The sequence below is a fragment of the Vitis vinifera genome, chromosome 13 (genome assembly GCF_030704535.1).
Source record: "Vitis vinifera cultivar Pinot Noir 40024 chromosome 13, ASM3070453v1".
Classification (NCBI taxonomy): Eukaryota; Viridiplantae; Streptophyta; class Magnoliopsida; order Vitales; family Vitaceae; genus Vitis; species Vitis vinifera.
The window spans coordinates 23,043,729-23,059,307 of record NC_081817.1 but is presented as its reverse complement, the minus strand read 5'-3'; the positions used below and the strand labels follow the sequence as shown (position 1 = coordinate 23,059,307).

The 15,579-nt window shown below is 39.1% G+C and overlaps 1 protein-coding gene across 2 annotated transcripts in view; it reads left to right on the top strand.

Moving 5' to 3' along the window:
- Positions 1-15,579, top strand: part of LOC100241220 (uncharacterized) — a 61,428-nt gene that overhangs the window by 1,404 nt on the left and 44,445 nt on the right. For both annotated transcript variants that reach the window (XM_002266364.4, XM_010647302.3), the window contains exons 2-4: positions 914-1,078; positions 5,990-6,229; positions 15,061-15,207. In XM_002266364.4, the coding sequence (XP_002266400.1) occupies positions 949-1,078; positions 5,990-6,229; positions 15,061-15,207 (517 nt within the window). In that variant the 5' untranslated portion in view covers positions 914-948. The remainder of the gene's footprint in view (positions 1-913; positions 1,079-5,989; positions 6,230-15,060; positions 15,208-15,579) is intronic.

Here is a 15,579-nt window from a genome sequence, read left to right as displayed (position 1 = left end):
ATCTTGAAAATATCACCTATCAAGTGATTGTCTGAAATCACTTCAAGTGATTCTTCAATTTTTTAAAATGATTTTTAAAAATTTGTTAAATACCTAACTTTTGTGAGAATTCTAAGTACTTGGAAGCACTTTTAGCCATTCTCAAAATCACTCCCAAATGGGCTATAAGTTGGAGGCATGAATGATTAAAAATTAATCAATCAATTAACTAGGTGAAAAATCACAAGAATAACTTATAATTTATACAGATTCTTCAGGGGATTGTGTGGAACTCCCTTTTCTTATTCTTGTTGTTTTCAGTGTTTTTTATTATTATTTTTCATTTTTATTTTATTTTACTGCTCATTACTGGAATGTGATTGCTAGAGGCCACAAGAGGAATAGTTGCTCCAAAAGTGTCTGAATCCCAACTTTTCTATTTGGCATAGTGAGAGAATTTTGATCCTGACGGTGTGGAAAATAGTTCTAGAAATTTGATCCTTACAATATTAAAAGATACTGTGGTGATTTGCTATTGCAATGTCCTGATGAAGCTGAAACAGATCAGTTTATCCTGTAGAATCAAGCAATTCTTTAGAATCATTTATCATCAGCATTTGGTTTGGTATCGGGCACTGGTTATACCAACCCAATGTGTCCTATTATCATATTATACAATTTATACTCTGTACTGGGTTTACTTCCTTTGACCCAACCTAAAGTAGTTCTTGCTGGTTTCCTCATTGTTAAAGCGTCTTGATTAGCATTTGCTATTTTGTTATATATTTTCTCAATGCTTCTGGATTCCCAAAATATTCATGTTTGTTGGCTGTTGTTGTTGTGCTTATGTTGTAATTATGCTTATATCATTTCTGTCTGACTATAGATTTATCCTGATTGATTTATTTTTATTTATTTTTCTTTTAAACTCTAGGCCCAGTGGTATGCACTGTAACCTGCAATTTGGCCATGGCTTCTTTGGTGGCACAGCTTGCTTTTCCCTCAGATTATAATCGTAGAGTGTGGGAGGATCCATCATTCATCAAGTGGAGAAAAAAAGATGCACATGTTTCATTGCATTGTCATGATACTGTTGAAGGTGACACTCCATTTTCTCTATCTGTGTTGACTTTCCATTAATAGCAATTTGAGAAGTGTTGTTTTCCCCTTTCTTTTTCGTCTTTTTATTTTATCTTTTTAATTTTAAATTTTGGTTCCCATGTTGGTAAGAATTGTATCATGCAACATCAACGAATGGGCAAAAACTAGATGGTATTTGAGATGCTAAAGCAGAGAGTTGCAATTATCTTCTAAATCTTGGATAGCTGTAATGTTTTTTTGATTTGAGGGGTGTACATTTAAGAAGTAAAAAGGTCCTTGGAAGTATGACATCTGGATTTTCCAAAATGTTGGTATTGCTAGTGACTTGGGTTGCTTTTTCTCCTTGGCTTTGTGCTAAGCAAATTATGTGATAGATAGTCTTGCAAAATGAGGAGCGAGGCACTAACATTAACCCCAACCACCACTACGTCCCCTCCCTTACTGCCAAAGCATCTTTTGGATGTGAACTTCTACCCCATATGTTAGGTTGTGTCTTTTTGGGCTTTTACATTTCTGTTACTTCATTCGTGTAGCCTGTTTTGCTTATACTTTGATGTATCTTATTTTCTTTCATTTTGATTACGTGTATTTTGGTAGCATTTCTTAGTAAAAGCGCTATATGAAGATACACCAAAGTGCATAAGCCGTATTAAATTACTCATAAAAAGCAAAACAAAGGGAAAAGGCAACAAAAATAACCACCCCTTTAAGAATATCTTAACCATTTTATAAAATCTAACATGGGTAGGGAGCTCTCATCAATGTACACCCTAACCACAACAAAAGATTACAAAGAAATGATAATTTTAGCAAATGATTTGACATTTCTTTGCTTTCAAAAGATCTTCAGTTCCTCTCATTCCATAATGTCTAGAACACACGCAAAGGAAAAACCCTCCAACCTTTGTCCCTTTTTTTATCCACATAGGAATTGTGCCACCCTAATAGAATCTCTTTAACTGGAAAAGACATCACCCACACAACCCCAAACAAGTAGAAAGCCACATTCCATAATCCTCTAGCTTGAGTACAATGTAGAAGAATGTGGTCTACTAACTCGTCTTCTTTTGTACAAAAAAAATATCTATTCACTAGAGTTTGTCCTCTTTTTTACAACTGATCCAATATCAAAACCTTTCCTCAAAAAACTTCCCATGCAAAGAAACGTACTTTGGTCGGAACCATCGGGTTCCAAATAGCCTTCATATGGAAAACAACCGCTCTTTCTTGTCCTAGAAAAGAGTAAAAAATTTGACTAGAAATTTCCGTTTCCTTGCATCCATCCATTCCAACCTGTCATTTTCATCCCTTCTTACCACCTGACCTTGAAACCTCAAGGGAAAGTTCTCAACCCTTTCCTTCTCCCAATCATCCATATGCCTTGAAAGGTGGGGTTCCAAAGCCTTTTGTCTCCCTGTTGATTCTTTATGTATACCACCTAAGCACCCATAGTCAAAGATATGGAATATAGCTAGAGGAAATATTCTCATAGAGTTGGTTCACCACACGTATATGTCCAACACTTCACCCTTCTACCATTGCTCACATTGAAAGAGGTTCTTTTGTTCATTATCTCCCTACCTCTCTTGATGGCCTTCCATAATCCAACACCAAAGTCATCCCTACTCTATCGAGAACACCACCTCCTCTGCCCCATACTTCCCAACAATAACTTGCTTCCAAAGTGACTCATTCTTTGAGGCAAACCTCCTCAATCACTTTCCTGGCAGCACTTTGTTGAGAGTTGAAAACTTTCTCTGTGCAAGCTATCTCCTATCTCACTAGATGCGGTTTTTTTCTCCAAAGAACCCCTGCACCACAAAACATCTCTTTGAATCTTCTCAATCCTTAAGCTAACTCTCTTGGGCAAGACAAAAAAAGGCATGATAAATGGGTAAGCTTGACAAAGTGGTTTTTATTAGAGTAAGCCTCCTACCCTTAGAAAGATATTGTCTTTTCCACATAGTTAGTCTCTTATGGACTTTCTCCCACCCAAATATACAACAGGAAGCTTCCTTTCCTACATCTTAACTCAACCACCAAATCCTCCACATAAGGAATATTGTTCACTAGAATTAACTCGCTTTTTGCTAAATTGATCTTCAGCCACGATATGGCTTCAAACCACATGTAGATCCAACCAAGATATAGAATTTAACTAGGTTGGCTTCACAAAGTGTCATTTGTGAATAAAAGTTGAGACACCTTCTCCCCTTCTCCTCTTCCACTAACCTGAAACCTTGAAATGAAACCTTCCTCCTTTGTCGCTTCCTCTATAGCTAAAACCAACAAGTGTGGGGAAAGTGGATTCCCTTGCCTTAAATCCTTAAAAATCTGGAAGAAACTGGTGGGAGTTCCATTGATCAACATCAAAAATCTTGCTATAGAAATGCACCAAATGATCCAACTGATCCGTTTATGTTTGAACCCCATTTTGTTAAAGATTTCTAACAAATAAGCTCAATTAGCATGATCATAGGCCTTTTCTAAATCCCGCTTGCATATCACGTGATTCAAAACATTCGTAAACCTCGAGTCAATTGCTTCATTAGCAATAAACACTTCATCCAAGATTTGTCTTCCTTCAACAAAAGTATTTTCAGAATTAGAAACAATGGATTACCCTACCACTTTCTTCAACCTATTTGCCAAAACCTTAGCAAGGCACTTGTATAAGCCGCTCACCAAACTTATAGGCCTGAAATATTTTAAGTCCTCCGCTCATCCCTTCTTAGGAATCAACATAAAAATGGTAGCATTTAAGCTTTCTTTCAAAAGATCCTTAGTCATAGAATTCCTAAAAAAACACCCATCATGCTTCAAAAAATCCCAGCATTGTTGCCAAAACATTATAGTGAAGCCATCCCTTGGTTCTCTATCCCCGCTCTTCACATGAAGAGTAGCCAGAACCTCCTCGAACAGAACCTCCCAAGACTTGGCATTGCCTCTGTTCAAATTCCCTAACAACATTCCACTGATACTTGGTCTCCAATCACCATAATCAGATAAAAAGGCTGCAAAATCCATATTGGTTGGACAAGTATTCAACTACTTGTTCTTGGGGATACACCCATTCATTGTGGGAAATTTAGGACCTTGCCTTTTTCTTGGTACAGTTGGGTTTATAGTTTAGTTAGCAATGAAATTGATTTCCTAGATGACAGGGTGGCCTCTATTTTGGCAGATTTCAGGGGCTACTATTACTACCACTAGGATGACATTTTTCATGGCAATGGTTGCATCTAAGTTTTATCTCTAGTCAGTTCCTTTGTGTTGCATGTATTTTATGCTGTAATTTATTTCTTTTTGAAGAATGCTTTGTCCTTACTTCTCACTCTTCTTTCATGATGATTATTTATTTATTTGTTTATATTTTTCTGGTTTCTCCATCTTCACTTGTATAGTTTAGAAAGAAGTGGCAATATTCAAATGGTTTTGTCAATGGCCACTTCATTTCTTTTTCTTTTTCTTTCTTTCTTTCTTTCTTTATTTTTTTTGGTGTAAATGTTTACCTGATTATTGGACTATCATCAATTTTTTGACAGTCCACTAACTGTTGTACTTTTATTCTTCAATTCATGCTCCATGGCTGCATGAAAGATTGCTGTGTCAAACCGGCTGTCATGCAGGTTATTGAAGAAATCCCATTTGCATGCACACTATATGTAAACATGGATTCAAAGTGCAGATGCCGGTTACTAAGTGTAATCCCATTTGCATAAAACACTACACATACACATACAAACACATGCATACTCTTTAAGCAAGGGGCTCAGAAATGTTATAACTGAGGATTTGGAATGGAAAAAAATTCTCATTCTTTTTATTTGAGCTTGGTCAAGTGTAAAGAAATCCTTGGATTGGTGTAGCTTTGCCTTCTTTTAGCTGCAGTTCAGTTTTAGAAGTCACAGCATTGGAATTAATGTTAAAGCAAACCTTTTGGTGTTTTTTATAGTGGAATTTTTGCCTTCCTGAGTTGTAAGCCTGTGATTGTTATAGTTAGTTTGTTAGATTATTATTATTATTAGTATTATTATTATTATTAGTATTAGTAGTAGTAGTATTTGGTTTTTGGGGCTTTTTTGTGTGTGTGTGTGATCTTCCTCTGCTGTGCTGCTTGTATTGCTTGCTCTTTTGGAGCTTTTCGTCTTTTTTTTATATCATATTTTGTGGGGCTTTTTTGTGTGTGTGTGATCTTCCTCTGCTGTGCTGCTTGTATTGCTTGCTCTTTTGGAGCTTTTCGTCTTTTTTTTATATCATATTTTGTATACTGCAGAAGGATGTATCTTGTATCTTGATCTTTATAAAGTTTAGCAGAAATATATTGATGTGGTTTTCATTAAAGAAAATGTTAAGAGCAATTTTTATTTTTGTAATATTTGTGCATGGAGTAGTTTTTATTGTTGTTTGTACTTTTATGATCCTCATTGTTCTGTTGTGTGCAATAACTTTTTGTTGTCATTTAAACTTACATGAAAGCTTTTGTTGTTCTCCAAAGACAGTGTCTGCTCATGCAGTAAAGACTCTATGCGAGGCTTTGTTGAAGCCACCATGGGTTTACATGCCCCACCAACTTATTACTTCAAATTTTCAATCACTTTCCATTATATACCATTTTGTTTATGAAAATTGAGGGCACTTAGATCAAACTGGTATTGCATATTATGCTAATTCTTGCTGTTATGACTATGATGGGAGGAGCATGTGATTTAATGGTGGTCTTGATGCAACATGCATCTCAGAAAGATTTTCAAGTAGTGTAACAAATTTAGCCCTACACCAGATGTAATTGGGTTTGTTCTATAGGTGTCTATATCTCATTACTGCTCAGTTACCGCATGTCCAGGCACTAGCCTCATGCAGCATTGTTATTCATTTGGTGAAATCTTATGTTTTGCTATGTGGTTAGGATCTCTTAGATACTGGTATGAACGCAACAAAGTGGATTTTATAGCATCTAGTTCAGCAGTTTGGAATGATGACGCTGTTGTTGGAGCTCTTGATTGTGCTGCTTTCTGGGTCAAGGGCCTGCCTTTTGTTAAGTCTTTGTCTGGCTACTGGAAATTTTACTTGGCTCCTGGACCTACCAGTGTTCCTATGAATTTTTATGATAGTTCATTTGAGGATTCTACATGGGAAACTTTACCAGGTAAGTGCTTTCTCTTTCATCTTTTCTTGTAATGTGTAAACTGACACATTTTGCATATATTGCTATATTTTCTTGGCTGACTTTGATAAACCTGGTTTAAGTATATCATTTCAAGTCAATTGATGCAACTGGACAAGTGCTTGTAGGCATTCATTCTCTAAGTTTAGAAAGGCATGGAAAAATATTAAATAACATGTTTATTTTTTTTATTTTTTTTTATTTTTTTTTTATAGGTAAATTTTTGTTCCCATTGGGACTTGAACCTGTAACCTCCCACAAACCTTCTCCATCCCTTTACCACTTGAGCTAGGCCTCAAGGACAACATGTTTATATCTAACCAGTCAGACCATAAGTGCTGGCTACTTGGTTAGTTTTTATTTTGATGTCTTTTACCACTAGTAAAGAAAAAAATGAAATTTTAAGCACATGCCTCTTGGCTTAAACTAGTGGAATCATAAAATTGGATATCCTTTTCGAGAAATATTTGTTTCATCACTACCAGAGGATTCATTTGTCTAGCCAAGACTAGTAGATCAAAACATATGACTTTATTTTCACATCCACAATTTTTTTTTTTTGATTGGAAACGACACAAAGATTTATTGATAGATAAAAATAAGTACAAAAGAAGGATGAGGAATCCTCCTGCCAAAGAAAGCTAAGCTATAGAAAAATACACTGAAAAACAAGCAAACACTCTAAAAAGACCACTCCTTATGGAGTACACGCTGCTATCCAATCAAGATGTAACGCATTAAGGGGAGTCCCCTTAAAAACCTTGGAGCAATAAGCCCAAAGAGAAGCAAGGAAAACAATAGAGTCCCATAGAAACTCTGAATTCCTTGCTTTATCCTCAAAAATCCTCGCATTTCTTTCCCTCCACACAATCCGAATAAGAGCGATGTTTGCAGCTTGCCACAAGGCTATCCCCCTCTTAGACGAACCAAATCCATTGAATTTGATGTACATCATGTCAAGGATGCTCCTCGGGGGGACCCAATCCATCTTAGCTAACTGAAATAACCTGTGCCATAACCCAATCGTCAAGGAGCAATGAAGAAAAATATGATCAGCTGATTCCCCATGCTTCATGCACAGAATACAAATATCCGGACTAAGGGCTTTGTAGGGTCTTCTCACTTGTAGCATGTCATTAGTATTCACCTTCTTGTGTGCCACTAACCAGATGAAAGACTGCACTTTGAAAGGAATTTGAGAATTCCAAACGAATTTAGAAGGAAAAACCTGAGGAGATCCAAAATATTGGGATAAAGCTAGAAAGAAAGATTTAACTGAAAAAAGCCCTGAAGAAGATAAGGGCCAAAGATTTAACTGAAAAAAGCCCTGAAGAAGATAAGGGCCACAATCTGGCATCTGGAACCGAAGGAGATAAATGCACTCCATCAAGAGATCGCATGAGGCCTTCTAAGTCCTCAATCTTAGAATCTGACAAGTTACGACGAAAATTTAAATTCCAAGAGAAAGGACGAGTAGGACCGAGAACTGAAGAAATAGGTATGTTTTTATCCAAGACTACTCTAAATAGACTTGGATATTGGGATCCCAAAGGTTGGTCCCCCCACCACAAATCTTCCCAGAACCGAATTCTTTCCCCATTTCCTACCACAAATCGAGTAAACGAGGAAAACTCCTGAAAGACTTGAGAAATAGCCTTCCAAGGACAGCGATGTGACCATCTGACTATTGTGTTGGCATCCCAACCATTGGAGTGTGAACCATAGATGCTTAGTATGACCTGATGCCATAGAGCTGAACCCTCTCTAGGGTACCTCCACAACCATTTCCCTAAAAGAGCGAGATTCCTCAGAGAAATATTCCCAAAACCCAAACCCCCTATTTCCTTCGGTTTACACACGACATCCCACCTGACTAAATGATCTTTTTTGCCTTCCCCAATCCCTGACCATAAAAAATCCCTCTGCAACCTCTCGATTTTTGCAGCTACTGAAGCGGGTAACTTAAATAAAGAAAGAAAGTAACAGGGTATATGGGTAAGGCAAGATTGGATGAGAGTTATCCTCCCTCCGAAGGATAGGTATGCCTTTTGCCAACCATCTAATCTTCTTGAAATTCTCTCAATCACAGGATCCCAAAATCCACCTGCCCTGGGGTTCCCACCCAAAGGAAGACCCAGATAGAGTATAGGCCAACCAGAAGCCTTGCATTCAAGTGTCTTAGCCAATCTTGAAATATGAGCTTGATCCAAATTGATACCATAAATATTACTCTTGTCTAAATTGACCTTAAGTCCAGAAATATGCCCAAATGCTAACAAAAGACTCTTGATAGTCTGCAAGTCTTCCTCCCTAGTGTTAGAAAAGAAGATGGTGTCATCGGCAAATTGCAATTGAGATACCCTAGTTCTGTTTCTACCCACCCTGAAACCCTCCAACATATTTCTCTCCTCTGCTCTCAAAAGCATCCTACTCAATACATCTGCTACTAAAGTAAACAAAAAAGGGGATAAAGGGTCTCTTTGTCTTAATCCTCTCGATGCCTTAACCCAACCTTTAGCGCTACCATTCACCAATACTGCATAAGATACCGAGGACAAACATCCACTCATCCATTTCCTCCATTTAGGACTGAACCCCTTCTTCTCCAACACTTGATCTAAAAAATCCCACCTTACGTGATCGTAAGCCTTTTCAAAATCAATTTTAAAGACGACACCTTCCTCCCCTGATCGTCTTCTCTCATCTACTATCTCATTTGCTATGAGGACCGCATCCATTATTTGTCTCCCTTGAACAAAAGCGCCTTGAGTAGAATGGATGGTTTCATGTAAGACCCCTCTTAGACGCCCTGAAAGCACTTTGGCTATTATCTTATAGAGACTAGTGATCAAACTAATGGGTCTAAAATCTGAGATTTTCTTTGTCGTACTCTTTTTGGGCAGAAGAACAATGAAAGAGGCATTAGTGCTTTGATTGATAACTCCGCTCCTATGAAATTCTGCGAACACTCTCACTAAATCCTCCTTAATCACATCCCAGCAGTCTTGGAATACTGCAATAGTAAAGCCATCAAGCCCCGGAGCCTTGTCCCTATCCATCTGAAATATGGCCTTAGAAATCTCTTCTTCAGTGAAAGGGGCATCCAAACTTATTGCACTTTCTTCCGAAATAGGGGACCAATCTAATCCTTCAATACTCCAAGACTCTCCTATAGGATTCGCGTAGAGTTTTTCAAAGTAAAGTAAGATCTCCTTTGTGATGCTCTCGGCATTATTCAACACTAAGCCCCTTTCATTTTCCAATGTCTTGATATACTTCCTATTTCTCCTGCCATTAGCCACTTTATGAAAAAACTTAGAGTTGCAATCCCCTTCCTTAACCCATTTCACCCTAGCTTTTTGTCTCCAATGGATTTCCTCCCTCAAAATTAATTCCTCTAGCTCCCCTTTTCTTAAGGCTCTTTGATCTAACAATTCAGAGGTGAGACCCCCATCCTGCTCAATGGCGTCAAAGTTAGCTAAATCCTTGAGGATACTTTTTTTCTTTTCATTAAGCTCTCCAAAAGAAAGCTTATTCCATTCCTTCACTTTGACTTTAACAAATTGTAATCTCCTCATGAACTTGTGGCCTTCCCATCCATTTCCTTGAAAACCCCTCCACCAATTTCTAAAGTTCTCCTTGAAACTAGGATGTTGCAGCCACATGTTCTCAAATCTAAAAGGAGTTGGGCCCCACATGAACGGGTTGGTATCCAAAGCAATTGGCCAATGATCCGAGGTCCTTCTAATAAGGGTTTCTTGAATGCCTTGGGGAAAGAGCTGCCCCCACTCATTTGAGTAAAGAAAACGGTCTAATCTCTTACACACGGGAGACTCTTGCATATTTGACCAAGTGAATGATGCGTTCCGAAGAGGTGGATCAAGCAATTCACTTTCTCTAATAAAACTATCAAAGTCCCTCATGCTTGAAGTTAGCCTAGAGCCCCCCAATTTTTCTGAACTTCTCCTTATGACATTAAAATCACCGCCCACACACCACAACGGGAAAGTTAGACCATAAATGTCATAAAGTTCCACCCAAAAATCCTTCCTAAGTGAGGGACTATTTGGACCATAAACTGCAGAAATCCAAAGAGGTCCACAGCCCTCCAAGGCGAACTTGACCGATATCGAGAAAGAGCCTAATACCACCTCCTCCTTGCACAACTTTTTTGAGTCCCAAATGAACAAAATCCCTCCTGAAGCCCCACACGCCGGGAGAATAACCCAATCCTTATTTCTGACCGTCCAAACACTGCCCACTAGCCTTCTGTCGCACTTCTTCTTTTTTGTTTCCTGAATCATCACAACATCCGGGTTCTCTAACCTAAGGAAATCTTTAATCACCCTTCGCTTATTACTTGAACCCAAACCCCTAACATTCCAACTGATAATTTTCATGGAAAAACACTCCGGCCCTAACCCTCCAAACCAAATCCACCTGGATTCAAACGCCTATGGACCTCTATTCTTCCTCCTAGAGTACACCTTAATGTCCAGAGAGCATAGGACCTCTCGCACTTTAGCCATTTTCCTAGGGGACAGGCCATCTATAAGAAAGTCTTTCGGCGGGGATGCCTCATTAACCCCCGGACTGCCTGGCATCAGGTTAGAAGACTTCCCAGGGGTAGATCTCTCGGACATCTGGTTAGAAACAGCTCTCTGATTCTCCTCCTCAACTTGGACAGGGATGCCAACAAAATTTAAGGGGCCAACATCGCCTATTTCAGGAAAAATTTTAAATTTACCTTGATTTACCGAAGGAGACTGGGAAAGAATTTCTGAATATGGGAGATGAGGACCGGAGGGACACGGAAGATTCTTTTCCAGATTACAGGAAGGATAGGGATAAGGCTCGGGTGGCTGAGAAGAAAAAGACTGACTTACCTCCAAGTTTTCCACTCCCGGAATTTCACAATTTCCTCCCAAAATGATTTCTTTACCTCTGGTTCTTGGAATAGAAGGTGACACCGTGACTGAAGAACCACAAGGATCGTACCCCGCTCGGCCCGTAAATCCTCCTTTGTCATCTTTGAGTTGGGATTTTCGTGATTCCATCTCTCCTCTTGACGTCGAGGTTTCTTCCTTCGACCAGCTGTTGCATTTCCTTGGCAGAAGACAACGGAAGATGGGACTCTCTCTGATACCTCGTATCTGTTGAGATCCCATCCCGCCATCCACTTCCAGATTGCGGACTTCGCAAAGTGACGCTGCGCTCCTTAGGGGAAGAGTCTCGCTGCTACTCCGTTGTCCATGACGGCGAGCCGCGCTTGGAAGGAAGAGTTTGGACCACATCTCCCTTGAATCCATCGTCTTTTCCCCTTGCGTGAAGTCTTCCATCTGATCCATTGGAGCTTTCCCCTTTCTCGCTGCGCCTTCTCCCTCTCGAGACCTATATCTCATGCCAGACGACATCAATCCTCCTTGAACTTGGCCCAACCCCGACGGGCCTAATGACTTACAGCCCACAGCCCGACGCCCGTAACTCACCTCTTCTGTCTTTGAAGGTGGGCTAGGGTTGGATGAAGTCTGGGCTTGAAACTCATTGGCCCGACCATCCTCTCCAAGTATTACCTCGACGCCGGCCCTCTCATCGCCTGAACGAGGCTGCGTGGTCGCTTTTGCAGAGGAGCCCGCTCCTCGTGGAGAAGAAAGGGATGCCGCTGCGTCATGGGCTTGAGGGACGTCTGGGCCAGCGTGAAGCCCACGACTCCTTCTCCCTTTTTGGGCCCTTACTGGATGGGCTTTAGTAGAAGACTCAGGCACTATGGGCCCAAGAATGTCTTCTTCTACTAAGCCCAATCTGCGCCCTTCCCATCCTTTCTCCCTTTTGGCCGCCATGCTTGTACTCGAACACCGATAACGTGCCCGGGGAAGAAGCTCCCTACTGCAGCACTCATTACCCCTGATACTACCTCGTAGCCCCTCTGCAAATTTTGGCGTCTGAGAGACGCAACCCCCTTCTTTCAACCACTCGTACCTACAGTGGGATGTCTCGGACGTGACATTGCCGTCTTCGCCTTCTTCTCCGATGACTGAAACTGCTACTGTATGTTTCCAAGCCCCGTCTTCCACCTCAAGCAACGCTGGAAGCACGACATTAGGATGCATCTCCACCCACAGCTTCACCTTCGTCAAGTCCAACAGCTTCACGGCTTCCCTTGCTACCTCCGTCACCCTCCCCCACTTCTTCAAGATGAATTTCAGCTGGTCTTCCTCCCACAAGTGAAAAGGAAGGCCTTTCAATACTAACCAACCCCTTTTGAATTTTCCAGGAATAATCATATTTTCTCTTGGCGACCATCTTCTTAGGAGAACAAGCCTTCCTTTCACTAAAAGTCTCTCCTGCTCTTGTAACCATTTTGCTCTTCCTGCTGTACTCACAAAGAAACACCCCTTAAAGGCGGAAATGGGGTTTATAGACACCATACCTTTCACACCCAACATCCTCGCAATGGCCTTGCCTTCATGAGTCTAGTCTTGAACTTTTTCTTTGCATTCACATATTACGGCTCTGGCCCATTTTCCAGCTGATAATGGAACTCCACTCCTAATTCCATCCTCTGCAACCACCTCTGCGTATGACCGACCACCTCTATATATGCTTGTACTCATCTGATTATTGCCAAACATCTTCTTCAGCTCTTCTCCGACTTGATCAGAATAATCTTGCACTGAAAGAATCGCCCTCCTAAGGACTTCCCATCCACTACCTTTAACACCCTCGGGGATGACAAGAAGTAGAGGTTTCCTTCTTGTAGCAATCTCGGTGATTTTCATGAATCGCCCTCTATTGTTGAAGCAAATCTCCATCAAATGAATCTTATTCTCGCCCCTGAACTTTCGTGTAAATCCCCTGGTATTCTCCAACTCCACAGCTTTCTTCAAGTGCTCCGTTAACCAATCCACCTCCTCCATTCCAAATCCTACTGATACAACAAAACCACGGCTCCTTTCTGTTACTGATACCCAAGTTCCACCATTCGATCCTTCAAACTTCACCTGAAAAGACTTTTTTTCCACTTCAAACTTTTCAACTTTGCACTTCATCATGCCTCAGATCAAAGCAGAATAACTTGTTCTCAGGTTATTTTCCGGCAGCAGCTCTTTCCTCTCATTGTGATCTTACTTCTTCACATCCACAATTTGCTGAGCTTGAAACTGGAGATTTGCAAAAACATGGAGATTTTATACCTTTAAAGGCATACAACTTCATTGAAGTGGTTTTTGACCTGGAGTTCTGATTTTATTCATTTTTTTTTCTATCCTTGATGAGTTCAAAGAGAAATTTCCCCCCATTTATGTCTCCTTTGGAAGTTTATATGATTATCTTTTGTTTCAATTGAACAAGTCAGTGTTTAGAGTTTTCTGTGTATCATACATACATAAATATATACATACATACATATATATATATTGTAGAAACTGAGAATCACTCTAATATTCATTCAAAAATTGTATTTGTTTACATAATCGGGTCCCTATTTAACATATACACAGAGAGCAAAAAATGGAAAAAATACAAATATGGAAAAAATTAAAATCACACAAATTACCCACAATTGGGGCCTCAATCTTTCCCTCAATATCCTACAAATCACCATTCAAATTATACCGGATTCACACACACACACACACATATATATATATATATATATCATATCAACTTTGTTAGGGCTTTCCCCTTTCCTTTTTCTGTACCAGATTGCTTATTAATGAAATAGGAAAAAAAACATCCATAATCTCAATACTGCATTTTTTTTGCCCCCTTTTTGTTTTTTGACAACTTTATAGAGTTTCACACTTTATCATATCTATAATCTGTGAAAATGGGCATGGATTTTAGCCTCCTATAGATATAAGGAGTTGGATGCCACAACTTCCTGAAATCTTAAAATGAAGACATGATATATACATGTGGTAGTAGTGTAATTAAATGCTCTTGCAAATTTTAAGATGACATTTTTCCTCGCTCCTCATTCTATTTTCATAATAGCCTCATGCATTCTATTTTTCATTGTTCAATATTTTTACTTGTCTTTTCTCCAACAGCAAGCTTTTGTAATGTTATTCTATCTCCTTTTCTTAGCAGTGACAACTTTCTCCTATAGATTCTCATCTACAACTAGTTGTGCCACATTTCGCATATTTATTTTTTCCAGTCTATGATAGTTTGTGAGGAAAAGCTTATAGCTTGTATTTGCAATTTTCGTAGGTTTTTATTGACAGGCTATGTTAACCTTTCCATCACTGTATCTACCAAGTTTAGCTCTTTTTTCTCTCTATGTCCCTAGACTTCTGGTTGCTTGGACTACCTTTCCATATCCAGAATCATGCATCAAAGAAACACCTTGAATTTTATTAACCTTTTCTCTCATGAGAAAGGTTCAATTTGTGTCATTGACCTTGATGATAATGCTTTGTTGTTGCTATTGAAAAATTAGGCCAGATTTTTCCATATACTATAATTATATTTCAGGTTGAACTGCAGAGTAAATTCTCTTTGGCCAAGTTTGGGTTGATGTGACCCCTTTAATTCTCATGCTGTGCTATTATTATAGAAAATACAAACCAAGCATGCTGAAGTTATATTTTTGAAAAATCTGGAAATTAAGGACATCTTTAACATTTTTAATCTCCAATATCTTTTTTTTTTTTGGTATATAACAAAAATTGGTTTTATGGGCAAGTTGAAGAGTGTTTTGAGATATGTATGTTCTTCATTGATTTTTCTGTTCTATGATAGTACTTTGATCTTTACAAGTGCCCCCACTATGACTTCTAATATATATTTTTTTCTTTCTAATGGAACAGTGCCTTCGAATTGGCAGATGCATGGATTTGATCGGCCTATTTATACAAATATCGTATATCCGTTTCCTCTTGATCCACCTCATGTTCCTACAGAAAATCCTACTGGCTGTTACAGGACAGTCTTCCACATTCCTCACGAATGGAAGGGTATCCTCTCTTTCAATGTTTTGGTAGTTGTAGTTGACAAGTGACATGCTTCCACATAACTCTTATTAGTGTCCACTAATGCATCTGATCTGGATCTTCTTTTATTTTTGCAAGATTTTGCTTGTTGATCCCATTAATTTAATCAACTGCCACTATTTATCCTTTTTGATCCAGTATATTCTCAAAAATTCTTGCTTTCCTATGTCGATTAGGTCTTTTTAAGGTCAGTAATTTTGTCCTAAATTCTGTGGAAGATTGTTTGCTCTTGAAGTATGTTTCTTCTGTATTGATGATCAGGCAAATGGTACAGTAGATATTCTTCTGTTTTGATATATTCCATGTTAATTCAGTGAAGAAATAATCCATAAGCAA